This window comes from Sturnus vulgaris, chromosome 10, assembly GCF_052056855.1.
Source record: "Sturnus vulgaris isolate bStuVul1 chromosome 10, bStuVul1.hap1, whole genome shotgun sequence".
Lineage (NCBI taxonomy): Eukaryota > Metazoa > Chordata > Aves > Passeriformes > Sturnidae > Sturnus > Sturnus vulgaris.
The window spans coordinates 10,776,779-10,790,269 of NC_142252.1; the positions used below are offsets into that span (position 1 = coordinate 10,776,779).

General features: G+C 38.8%; 1 protein-coding gene across 5 annotated transcripts in view; it reads right to left on the reverse strand.

Moving 5' to 3' along the window:
* Positions 1–849: 849 nt before the first annotated feature.
* The window catches only part of TFDP2 (transcription factor Dp-2), a 58,750-nt gene continuing 46,108 nt past the window's right edge, over positions 850–13,491 (reverse strand). For all 5 annotated transcript variants that reach the window (XM_088170789.1, XM_014877893.2, XM_014877895.2 and 2 more), the window contains 3 exons: positions 12,498–12,664; positions 7,257–7,362; positions 850–6,341 (listed from right to left, as the gene is read on the reverse strand). In XM_088170789.1, the coding sequence (XP_088026915.1) occupies positions 6,173–6,341; positions 7,257–7,362; positions 12,498–12,664 (442 nt within the window). In that variant the 3' untranslated portion in view covers positions 850–6,172. The remainder of the gene's footprint in view (positions 6,342–7,256; positions 7,363–12,497; positions 12,665–13,491) is intronic.

Below are 13,491 nucleotides of genomic sequence, written 5' to 3' on the forward strand. Positions count from 1 at the left end.
CTGATATAAAGACTATACCCTCTCAATCCTCTCATTTCTGCAGTCATGTTTCTCACCCATAAAGACGACATTGCAAGATTTTTAGGTGGTTATTTGCCAAATCTGTTAGTGAAAATGCCTTCCCAAATATGCCATTGCATTTTACATGAAAGGAGTTTGTGGTAGATTTTTTTTGTTTATTGCACAAGAATGAACTCCCAGATTTGCAAGTCTTTTACTGCTGTCTTTAACCTTTACTTTAGCTGATTTGAGATTAAAAATACTGAGTCGTGGATCTTCTGTACACGTGGGGGAAAGCAAGCACCATGACATTACTTGGTGTTTTCATATTTGGCAGAATTGGAAAACCAACACAGAGAATGAAGAGGGTCTGCATCTAATGCTACCTAAATTCTTGTCATTTGCATTCTTGCTACCAAAATAGGAGGAAGAGGTTTGGAAGGATATATGTTTAGAGTCTAGAGGTGTTTGAAGGGTATTAAACAGGATAGATCTAGCATGAAACCAGGGGAACACGCCCTGGGGCCTTCTCTTAGGTATAGATTAGGTGTGTGTCTTGAATGGATAGGGACAATAATATCCCTAAACATTTTGTGGTGTTATCAAAATGTAACCATTTCAGAAGTCCAGCATCTCTGCCTGGATAATGATATAGGAGGTTACTCTGAATGACCAGCCAAGGAGGATGCCATTGCTAGACTGTGATATATTCAATAACCAAAGGATGCAGTATTTCCCATGTGAAGCAGAGCAGTTCCTTGTTTTCCTAGCAAAGTGCACAGACTGGCAGAGTTAACCTTGAACAACCTTTTCTCTGCAATGTTCTTCTCAAAGACAAGCTTGGTCCTGTTGCCTTTAAATTCTTTTATTCAGTTCTTCTACAGTTAAGGTTTACATTTCAGTTCACAGAAAACTGGATGTTCTTCTCCAAAGCATACACAGCTTTCACCTCAGTCAGACTGTCTGCTCCCCACCCCCATTTGCAATGTACAATTCCCACTTGCAGCATTTTCAGTAAACATGGGATCAATTGAGTATACAGAAAAAGCTTCTATAAAATTTCCATTAAAAAAATAACAAGTTTTTATTTACAAAGTGTTTGCTACTACAAAGTAATATTTCCTATTGGATCAAATATACTATTTGCTAATGCCAGTGTTCCTATTAGGAAAGTAAAACTTTGTATATGCACTTTTCTTTGTATCTTTGTCAGTGTTTAAAGCACATAAAATACTACCACATTCTTTTTTACACTTCTAGCCACATACAATGTGGTAGTAGAAATTAACACTATTTGATCAGGACAAAAAAATCAGCATAGCTTAATAGCAGACTTTCTGCAAAAATAAAACTTTATAATTTATAGGTATTTGGAAAGAAAGAAATCTATGGAGAATTCACAAAAATGCAGCAAATGAAGATGAACAGGAAACTTGGGCTTTCCTGAAGATATAAGAGCTCAGCACAAGAAAAGGGAGAAAAATTTCCACCATTGTGTGACACTTTGTGCCAATACATGTTGGGAGAGTAAGATGAGTAGATTAAAAAAATTAATTAAAACTTCAAATCCCATGTAATTAGCATGCTTGTAATTGGATTTGTCTCTTCCCACCCACCATGTTTACAAAACCCTGCTTTGAGTTCAGTGTTGGAGGTCATTAAATAGCTTTGTCCATGACTGGCCTTGTTCTTAAAAAAAAAGTTTAATTAAAAACGTTAATAGACTTTCAAGTGGTTTCTGCATTTTAAATATAAAAAGGAAGTGTCTCTACAATTATTTCCATGCAGAATATAGTGGATATTAAAAAGTGCTTCTGGTAAGGGGGGAAGGAGGGCCAGACCTGCCTTTTCTACCCCTTGCTGCCTGTTGCAGCAGCTTCAGAACATGGGCTGGTGGCACATCAGCCAGAATTCAGCACTCAGTTCTCCTTGCCAAGGACTCATCTGCTGCCAGATCATCCCCCAGGTGCCAAAAAAAAAAAGTCCTGGTGTAAAACTCTGCCTGTGCTTGCTGGCGTTTCTCCTGATGCCGTGCAGGATATGCAAGCACAAAGGCTGTGCCTTGGTGCCAGGGCATGATTTGCAGTCAGGGCCTGAGGAAGGAGGACAGGCTCACATCCTAGTTCTTACAGGTTTGTTCAAAGCAGGATTCATTTTTTTACAGTAGGTGCTTGTGAGATACAGTGTCATAACATTTGCATATACTTCTCTAAAGTATTTTCCATGTATACAGTGTGGCCTTTAAGACCAGGGAATGTTTCAGAAACTTGTATGATGGATTGTAATTCAGCTGGTGTTTTCCTGGGGAAATTCTGGGAGATCCATTTAATCTCTACATCAGCACAGCCAAACCTACTAATGTTTAAAGTTACAATAGCAATTTAACAGACCCATCAAAAAGCCTGGAGACTGGTTTTGTGGACTTCACCTTTTCTGATAGTTTTAATTTTTGTGGCCATTCAGAGTAGTTGTATGTGACCTAAAAATGTCAGTGGGAAGGGCTGTGGAGATGTTTTTCCCTCTCTGGCTGCCTGGCTTGTGTGGGTGGGCAGCATGGGCAGCACAGGAGCCAGGCAGTGCAAGGGAGGAGTTTCACTCAGCCTGGACAGGAGAATGGGCCAAAACCAACTCTGACTTTGCTGTATCCTTTGCTATCCTACGGTGTCCATATATCCAAAGTAACCATGCCTGGAGAGTGCTGAATACGTAAGAGTGACATACAGAGAAATCAGATTTAAGTGATTGCACTTTTCTACCCAATACAGAAGACTAAAAAGAGATGCAAGTTTGGGCTACTGGGAGGTTCCTGTATCTGCTTGGAATTACCATGGCTCTGTTACACATACTGACCTGATCCAGGTCAGTCTGCTTTTCTTCTTAGGTTATTTGCTCCATATTGTTCCTAAGCAGGAGGCTTTCCCTTGGGATTTGGATGGTTAGATCTCAGATGTTACTTCTGCCCAGTTCTGAGCAAGGATTTTGGGTGTCCTGCAGTTTAGGTAGATATCCTAAATGTTGGATTCTTCAGAAAAATAGAAAATGGGAAAACCAGTCTTGGTCCTGACCATTTTATTGTGGAAAGTGTTTGCTGGCTCTAAGCAGGAGAGAGGGCCTGTGTGTTGAAGCAGCTGAGCACAAGCACTGCCGTGAGCTTAGTGAGAGCTCTGTGGTTTGTTAATTTTCTCAACCCCTGTGTTATTCACAATTGCAGCAGCTGCCTTTAGTGAGGTCTTGCATTTACCTGTTTTGGTTTGTGGTTTTTGTGTGTGTTTTTTGTTTCTTTTTTAAATGTGGCAGCTAAGATCACCAGGAATTATTGAAAGGTTTTCCTGAGATCATAAACAAGTGACTGTGGCTGGATAAGGCCCCAAATTCTCCTAGTTCCCAGACTTTAGTGTAGCCCCAAGACCACAGTTCTTCAGTTGAACTTCATCCTCAGCTGCTACTTGGCACAAAGAAGCTCAAGGAAAAAAATTACTTTTCAAGTCTCTTCTAAATGTTCTAACTTGTTTTGTCCTTTGTATTCAACTAGTCCAGGAAAAATTACTTTTAAAGGCTTGGGTCAACTGTCAAAATAAATGTTATGTGCTCCCATATTTTTTATCTTTAAATGTGATAGTTTGATGTTTGCCAGAAAGCAAGCAGCTGCGCAGGCTGCAGCTTTGAAGGGCACAGACATCAATGGAGGAAAGGTGTGACTGAAGATCTTCTTCCTGTAAAGCAGAAAGCCCACTGATTGCTAATAAAATACATTCCATTTCTGGGCTGGAAGCCTCTTTTTGCCAGGTTCTTATAGTTCAAAGTGCTGCTCTTTAGGAACTGCTTTGTGTTTTGCTGGTTTTGATTTTTACACAGATCGTGAGGGGAAATGTGAAGAAAGTATGAAGTTAAATGTGGCCCTAGTGTATTGTTGGGAGGATGGAGGTGTAACTACTTTGGAAGATTAATTCTTTAATCTCTTAAAGAATTCCTTAGGATCATGCATATGTGAGTTATCTTTGATCTGCCCTTTCCAATGAAAGCTGACTGACAAGGCAGTTTTTGAAAAAAGCAATGGGTTTCTTAAGAATAAAATGTCAATCAAAAAGCTGACAATTCCACAGTAATACGCGTGGAGTACCTATTCCCTTCTCCCCCCATTTCAAAAGTGAGCCACTTGGCTCAATGCACTGACTCTCAGCAAGAATATTCTTTAGTATCTGTAAAGCTTTTCTGGTATGGAGGTAGTGTCACAGATTCGGTGGAAGTGAGGGGGTGTAAAGCCCTCAGTCTGCTGTTGCCTGTCAGCCATGAGCCCAGAATGGGTCTTAACAGTCTTGCCCCAAGGGTGAATATCTTGGTAGGCATTTTAGTTTGTGCATTTGCCATTCATTTGTGTAAAACAGCTCGGTCAAGAGCCATACCTACATACTGGTGCTTCCCTCATGGTACTCCTCAGTGCAGGAGTTTGAAGTAGCTGTGAAAGTTTCTATCTGGATGCTTTAGTTTGTAATGTAAACATGCAGGTGGTGCTTGTCTACTCCTCAGAGTTTTACCTGTCCTGTAAGCAGCCAGCCCTGTGCTAACTCCTGCACACAGGCAGCTCTTGAGCTGGAGCCTCCTTTTCTCTCTGTAGCTCAGGCTGGGTGCTTTTGGATGTTGCTGGCTGGAATGAGTGTAGGTTTGGCTGAAAAAGATGATGTGGACACAGCCCAGGCTGTGAGAGGGATGCTGCCAGCAGCCCAGGGGTAACTTTGCTCAGGTGAGCCAAAAGCACAAGCTGCCTCATCCCCCCTTACAGGAACAGAGCCAGGACAGCTGCCTCAGACAGCTGAGACACAGGGCAACCACCTACAGACAGTGGAAAAACTGGACAGATTTATCTCATGAAAAATAGTTAACTTAGAGGCTAGGCAAAGTCCTGGACACTGGAACACCACAGGAAGAGTACATCTACAGTGTATTTTGCATTGATATTCAAGTGGTTTGGTTTTTTTTTAAAGGTCTTTATGACTGGATGTGATGTTAGCAGTGGAAAACACAGCCTCCTGCTGTAAGTCTAATTTAACAGTTCACATGGGATATGTGTTGGGTAACTTGAGCCACAAATTATTTTAAGTGGTTTGATACAACTTTCAAAGGTGCATCAAGGGGAGTGCAACTGAAGTTACTGATAAAAAAGTCTATCAGAATCCAAGCTGACCAGAATACAAAACATGAAATGATGTATTGTTGAAATTTAATTTTTTTTTCCCTAAGAACCTCAGCCTATGACTTTAAAAGTTATGTGATCTGCCCACTCCAAATTTGAAAAGACTGCCTTGAAAACATGCTGCCTGAGATGTCTAACATGGTAGGAGGCCTTTTTTAAAAACAAGACATGCTCTAACATCAAAGGGGTTATATAAAGTTAGAACAGTAAAGGAGAAGCTACACTGAATATGCTGTAATCTAGAAATACAATTTTAACTTATTTTCCTTGAAAAAAGCTGGTGCAGAGAATACTGTTTTTTTCCTGACTTTTTTAATAATGGCTAAGAATAATCACAATAACTTAGGCCTGCAATATAAATGAACATATGAACCTTTCATACTAATATTACTTTTAGAGTATCTAAAATGGATAGAAACTATTTCAAGATTCATTTAATCACTTGCAATTTATATTACTTTAAGAATCTTCTATACAGCAAGTTGAACAGAAAAACAGCAAACATTTTAACAGCTCCTTCTCCCTATAACCACCTTCATACAAGATAGTTTTATATAACGATTTTAGCACATTTGTGTGTGCTCTCTCCCCCTTTTTCTAAAGGCAGCACAGCCAAAAGACAATGCAAGAATTGGCTTTTACTGACTGACTGTTTTCTTCTCCACCCGAAAAAGGGGAAAACAGAGACTTGAGTTCCAAAATGGGGAAGATGAACTTAAGGTTTACTTTGCCAAATCTCCAGGGACTTTGTTCTTTCCCTCATTTATAGTTTATAAAACCCACTTTGCTCTGTGTCTGCATGTCACACTGTATTCAATTATACAATTCTTCAATTTCAGCTATGGATAAACTTGTTTTGAAGCTTCTGTTTTGGTTCACCGAACACAGTGCAAACCAAGGCAAGAAACCATACAAATCCAAACAGGAACTCCCATTAAGAATATTTGAGCAGCATTTTGTATATTCCACTTTCTACTGTCCTCATTCTGGGGAGGAAGAATCCTCATCTTCATCCTCTTCATCTTCCTCGTTGAAGGAGCAGGGCGTCTCCCCCCGGGATGCTGCACTGCTGGACTGCTGACTGCTCGGGGCAAGCAGCTGCCCAGTTGCTAAGGCCACTTCAGCATCCAAACACAACCCTGGGTTCTCACTAGCGAAACAACAGAAAGGGTGAAGTTTAGAGGGTTTCTCATGAGGTTTTAAGCTTTTTCTTTTTGGCCTCAGCTTTTCCTTTAGTCGAAGAAATGTTACCAACAAGGAAAATAATCTCAAAGTGTTACAGTAAACACATGTACTAGTTAAGAGAGCTGATAAAACATAGGAAAGTTGCATAAAAAGATTATTGAGTGACTTCTCTTTCATAAACAACTAGTAGAATTGCTTAAGCTGAAGGAAAAAAAAAGGAAATCCATCACGGTTTCATTAATACACAGAAATGTTTGCAACATAAAAAGAAGCTATTAAATGCTATGAGAAAGAGCCTGCTCCAAAATATTAATTCCTATAATAATCCCTATTTCCATTTTTTTATGGTACAGGTAACCTCCAAGCAAAGTCTGACTGCTGAGGTATGTTTTACGTTGGGGTTTTGTGCATGGCGGTTTTCTTTTGGTTGTTGGTTTTTAATTTTAAATTCTTATTAAGCTGTGTGGATAAATTTCTTTCATGAGAGCTTAAACTTAAAACAGGGCATTTAGGGAACAGACATTCTTATGCATTCTTCAGAAATATTACTGAACTTTTATCCGCATGTAATTATCTATCTGTAGTCCATGCCCAGGCAGGAATTTAAGGTTAATTAGGAAAAGGGGGTTGAAAGGGATTCTATTCTTATGAAACACAGGTACAAAATAGCTGGTATGTTCAACATTCAAAGCATGTTGATTTGACCTTTCAAATATAATTAGCCTTCAAGGAAGACAGAGTTAGAGACTTTTTCACAATCAAAATCAACCATGATAGGAAAGTATTTCAATTTCTGCATGCAAATGGTATGAAATAGCACAGTTACTAAAGTACTACAAGCATGTATAGCTATCCCTGAATAAAAAATTATTTGATTTACCTTGATTTAGCATCATAAGTGCCTCCAGCTGCCTCTAAATGGGAAACTGCTTGTGCTGAACTTGAAAGTAACCCTTGGTTTATCCATGAAAATCCCGCAGACATATCTAGAAGAAAGTATAACTATTTATGATAGTTACTTACATTTTTTTCTTCCTTTTGCAACTTTAAACTTTGAATTCTCTTTGCAGTTAGGATCCCTTAATTTAGTTTAGAAGGTACCAGTAGCTTGAGTTTTATACTGTAGATGTGTCCTGTTTAATCAAGATGAAATTATATCGTGTGTTTGTGGATGCACTTAAGCCTTGCACTCAGCTTTTCAGTCTGTCTGAAGAAGATTCACTTGGCTGGTGGCTGTATGCAATCACAGGTATCTGAAAGAAGAGTTCTGGAGTCCTTCATGGAAACTTACTGCCACAGCCTGACCCTGTGAAATGCCCCGACAGCTCCAAGTGCCTTGGCTGCCCCACGTGATGAAGGTACAAAAGGATTTGTATTTATTTGGGTTTGAGACAGTGCAGTGAAGTGACCCAGGCAGTCTCTGTGTTGCTGTGTGTGTTCTGGTGGCCAAAGGCAGTTTCTGCCTGGTGTTCTCATGGCCTCCCCATCCATTCTGCCACCAGCCAGAGCCAGGCAGCAGCTGTGGACAGGCACAGACCATGGCAAAGGGCTGGTGCCAAGAACAGAAGAGAGAACCTGTTGTACACTGCATACAGCAATGCAAGGCACACTCCTCCCTAGGGATAGGACATGGGGGTTAAGGCCATTAAAATGGACTGGCAATGATGCCGAGTTTCTTGAGGTAGTTTGTTAAAAGCCCTCTGAGGGATCTGAAGAGGTTACTTACAACCCCCATAGTACTTGTTTTCAAATTCCTTACCAAGTTATGCCTGTCAGTTGTTTCCAGTTTTCCAGTTACGCACATTTCTGCCAATTGGGTCCACTGACCCAATACATTTACACGATTTTTTTTGTGTGTGTGTTTTGTTTCTTAGATAAGGCAGTTCTATTCACCTACCCAAATTCCATCTTGACACAAAGTTAACATCAAAACAAAGTTATCAAGACTGTGTAGTTCTTTTGCATGGTACTTGCATGTGCTCCAGCTAGATGCATTAAATCAGAAGTTAAGAGTCCTTACTGTTAAATTCTATGCCTCTGTTTTAGATGGCACAGTGGCAGTAACTGGGACTGTACTACTCATAATTATCTAGGATTGTTCTACAACAAGTAAGAGGAATAACTGTGTTTGTTACATATACATTCTCATTTGTTCTTCTGTGTTCTTGTCACGCTTTAGTTCCTCTACATTTGGCAGTGCCTAGCACAGGGACTGTTTTAAGCAGGTTGATACAGCTATGTAAACTGGCTCACCATCCACTGGGATGGATCCACAGGCTGCCTTGGTTTGTGCTGTGGAAAGCTGCTGCAGGAAGGTATTTAACTGTCATGTTACAAAGCAAGACTAGCAAGGGTAGTGCTCCTGGCACCAAGGAGTCCTTGGAATTTGACAGCAAACATTACTAAGTGGCAGTTCTAGGGTGATCTGTGGGGACCGAATAGATGAGAACAGTTAAATGTGGATGGAGCTGGATGTCTTTCATCAAGATTGTCCTAAATGCAGGTTTCCTATTACAGAGAACATGTTCTGACAGCTTCCTCCTGTCTGTGCAGGAGGATGCTAAACCATTTGGAATGACTGCATTGTATTTAGATTAATAGAGGTGTACCACAGTTTTGTTCCCTGGTATTTTAAAGGAGTGTACCTGTGTGTACATGTTTAATATTCCAGAAGAATAACAAGACACTGCTAGTAATCTTGTGGTTTATTAACATTTCTGGATAATAGCTCATCAGTTTTCTTTCTAAAGAGCAAGGTAGAAGCATGGCAGAAAGGTGGTTCATAAAAGCCTATTCCTGTTTCATATTTTCATTGCCTTATATTTCTAAATTCAATTTTCAGTGGGCTCTTAGGAGCAAGGGATAAGAAGTTTGTGAAAAATGGGAAGTTGAAGCCATTCCCAGTACGAAAAAGTCTGTCAAAATAGAAGTCTGCCTACAATGAAAATGCTTATTTCTTCTGGCAGTGTAAATCAATTACGAATAGCTACACTTAAAACCAGGGAAAGCAGATTGAATAAACCTTCCCAAGGTGCTGCAGTCCAATCTAATAGTGGCATTGTTATGTACTAGGCATATCTTGTAGCAGATACACTTGGTAGAAATTTATACTTTATTTGAGAAGGCTCTAAAGCAATACTCTCAATAGCTTTAACAGTTAATGTGCAAATGCTGCATGGGAGTGTTGTTGGCATCTGAACAAACTTGCTCAGGCAATGGGTGCTCTTAGCTCTTTAGTTCCAACTCCAGCCCATTTTCTAGTTATTCAGGTAAACAGCAGAGCACTTCTTCACACAGAAGGCAAAAAAACAAGTTCCAACTGCACCACTTTGTCTGCCCACCGCCTTAGTGGGATACATAAGGTGAGATAATGCTAACCTAGCTGTTAGTGCCTCAGAATTTTTATTTCCTGCTTTTTTTTAAAATCTGCAGCCTCATTTCTAATAGTCAGGACTTAACTAACAAAGGTGGGACTTGGTTTTGTGTTAAGTGCCTGTAGGATGTGTGCAGCCCAAAAGACAGAGATGTTACTCTGGCTACTGTTCTACGAGTTCATGCTTGTCCCAGACGGTGGAGTATGTCTGCTCAGGCAGCAACCTGGCTCCCTCCTTTCCATTTGAGTTGTTCTGGTTGGAGCCCTTTGCTACATAGTTTTTATTTAATTGTTGCAAACTCCTCTGCCAGACAAAGCCTGCAGTTTAGTATCTGGAACCAGCTCAGGGAGAGCACAGAGAAAAGCACCTGGGTCAAAATGCAGAAATGGGCAGGAATGTATCATTATGACTGTGTCCTCGGGATGTCCTCTTAAGCTGGTGCAATGTCATGTTTTAGACATCATCAGTTATGACACTCAAACAACAGGAAAGTGTGTTACAAAAACCATTTAACATCCACAGAATCTTTTTCTCTATGAGGTCAATATGCCTTAGCTTCTGCTGATTTCAGTACCATGTCATACTTGGGGATCACACCACTGTATTATTTAAAATGCATATAACAAAAATACATTTATTTGTTAAAACATTGTGAAAATAGCAAACTTAGAAGACACAACTTTTATCAAATTCGGGCACTTGAAGAATGGCTAAAACACACTATCCTCTTCAAAAGAAAACCCACCAATAAAGCTTTGATATGCACATCAGCAGTTCAGCAGTTCCAAGCAATTCATGTGGCTGTTTAATGCAAATAGAAAGTTACTGCTTTTCAAAGCTCAGAAGGTCCAACATTTTTTGTCAAGTTAAAATTTCTTTAATTGAACTGGTGTAGACTTAAGATTCTTCCAACTGGTTCTCTAGTGTAGTGGTAAGCATTATAGTACAAACTATTGTTAGTGTCTGAAAGTCAGGAATTATCTGAAAAAAATGACCAGGCTAAGGTCAAACTAACATTGTACAGGAAATAATTCACCTACTGGGACATACTAGAACAGGACTGGATTCTAGAGCAGTTGTCCATGGAGCCAGCTACTGGGATCATAATTAATCTTGATTGCAGCAAATTTATTTAGTGAATAAATAAGAAACCTGAATCTATTTTTTCTGTATAGTAGTAACTGAAGCCATTGTTCTTCAAAGAGCCATCATGACAAAGTAGAAGTAACGATGAATTCTAGAAACCAGTGATGGCCCTTCTATTTATTTTACTCTTGCTGTGTAAGAAAATGTCTAAAACTTCCAAGGTTAAAATGGGAAGATAACCAAAAATATATAATCAGGCAAATGCTGGCTTTTCAAATATTGTGCAAAACATTTAAATCTGTTTCCTTTATTGGTCACTTACTGCAATTAGAAACCATCACTAAGCAATTCATACTCTTAACTGTAGATTTGTGTAGCATAATTAAGTAATAAGCAACAGATAGAATAAAACTTTAAAATTAATACATGTACCGGTATGTAAATTAAAGTACATATATATTTTAAAATACATATACTAGTAGGAATGCCTCTGAGCCAATTTTTACAGAAGCTGAAACAGCTGAATGTATCCCATGTATGAAGAGTACATTACTTGCTTTAATGATTTTTGAGTAAAAAAATAAAATCAATGCATTTCCTATGATTAAAACTCTATATATGTTCCAGGCTGCTGGTTTGCTACTAGGGAAGTACTCAGTAAATAGTGTCATGACAGAGGGTGTTTTGCAAATGTAAGGAAATCCTGTTCCCTAGAGGTAAATTAATGCAGGCTTAAAATGAAAAATAAATTTCAGTTTGATCCTCAACACAAGGGAGCAATTAAGTAACTTCAGCATTGCAACACTATTAAAAGACATGGGTTCTGCTCCTTTCCCCTTTTTACACTGCTGATAAATTACGTGGTAAATAATACCGAATTGAATGAACCTGTGAGGAACAAATCAAGATTTCTTTCAACTTCTCTTTTTGTTGTGAGTGCCATCTTATAAAGACTTCAGGTGTAATTTCAAAATTGACCAAAAATAAAATATGAAATCTTAATTTTAAAACCAACAAGACAAGCGGATCAGGAGAACACAAATAGTGTTAATAAACATAAGCACATTTGATGTAGTTTGAAATGTTAAGCCATTTTAAATGTACTATTTTTATGGAATGTAACTGAATTCTAATTTATATATAGCAGTAGAGAAGATAGGGCAAAAGCTTTGTTCCCTTTCCTCAAAAACAAAGGTCTGTACTCGTTAATTAATTGGGTAACACTTCCTTTACAGATGAAGCCCACCAGAAACTTGAGAAAATGCTGGGCTAAGTTTAAGCTGCAGGTACAGCAAGAAGAACACACTTTCCTTTTCCTCAGCTTGAGAAAAGCTGCCTTTGTGCAGTTTGCTCTTAGATACTTTCAGTTACTCAAACCTAATATTAACACAAGACAATTAGTTCTTGGTGTCAACTCAGTTATTTAAGAAATAATTCCTTGATAATGAAGTTCACATATCACACTGTTATAAATCAGCGTGCATTAAGTCAACAGGACAACTAAGACAAAACTTCTAAAATGAACAGTAAAACAACTGGTTCATGTACCAACCCTACTAAGTCCCACAAACCCTCAAATATTGCATACGTAAGTTAATATAATTAAATTCGCTTCAGTTTAGTAAGGTTATAGATTTGATCAGGAACAATATTTAACTTACCTGTGATGTAGCCTTCTAAAGCTTTTGGCACGAGTGATTTTGCAGTTCTTAGGTCCTCAGCTGAGCATTTGCCTGCTTCAAGCCCAAAGGACATTCCCATTCTCTTCAGCACCTCGCTATCATCATGAATCTCAAAAGTATTATCGAAATTAAAGAGATATTCAAATCTGCATGTAAAAAATTAAAAGTGAGATCATTCTGAAAAGAGCACAGCTTGCTTTTATTGCCTATTCTTTCTCTGGTGATTTTAGTATGCACTGAGGTAAGTGTCTAGAGTCTTGGTTTTCTGTAAAGGGTCCTTAAGGAAAAGAAGTGCAAGAAATGTTTTCTCTTTTCTGTGACTGGCATGCCTACAGTTTTAAAATGGCACATTCTCAATTAAAGTAACTTCACCAGTGCAGGAACAAAGTTTAAAGTTTCCTACTTCATTAAGTAGATTCAAAAGCGAAGACGGAGGCCTTATTAAACATGAACCTTCACTTGTACTAAAGCCAATAAGGTCACCTGAAGCCCTGTCACCAAAATAACTGTTTTATTTTTCTGCTTTTATATTTCACTTTCTGTTCTAATGTGAAACACTCCTCCTGTGAACTGACCTATTTACTTCGGTATAATTTTGCTTTTTTGGATGCAGCTAGAAAAGCAGTCTGTTCATCGTCCTGTGTGTTCACAACCCACCGTTTCTCAAAATGTTTTGAGACTCTCAAAATGTTTTTAACTGCATATAAAATTGGAAATTGAGATATAAACTTCAGACAGATTTAGGAAATGCTGGGGCATTTAGGCTGGCCTTACACTGTCATCACAGGTATTAAAAACCCTTTCTACTACAAGGACAACATCTTTATCCTTGGAAAAGCAACCCATCTATGAGATACAGTCTTTAAAAAACAACTCACTGGTGGGTCTTCCATGACCTCTCCAAGCTTATGCCAATTTTCTTGTTAGGTTGTTTTCCAATACTTACTTTCTTATACCTAAACCAGGAAGCTTG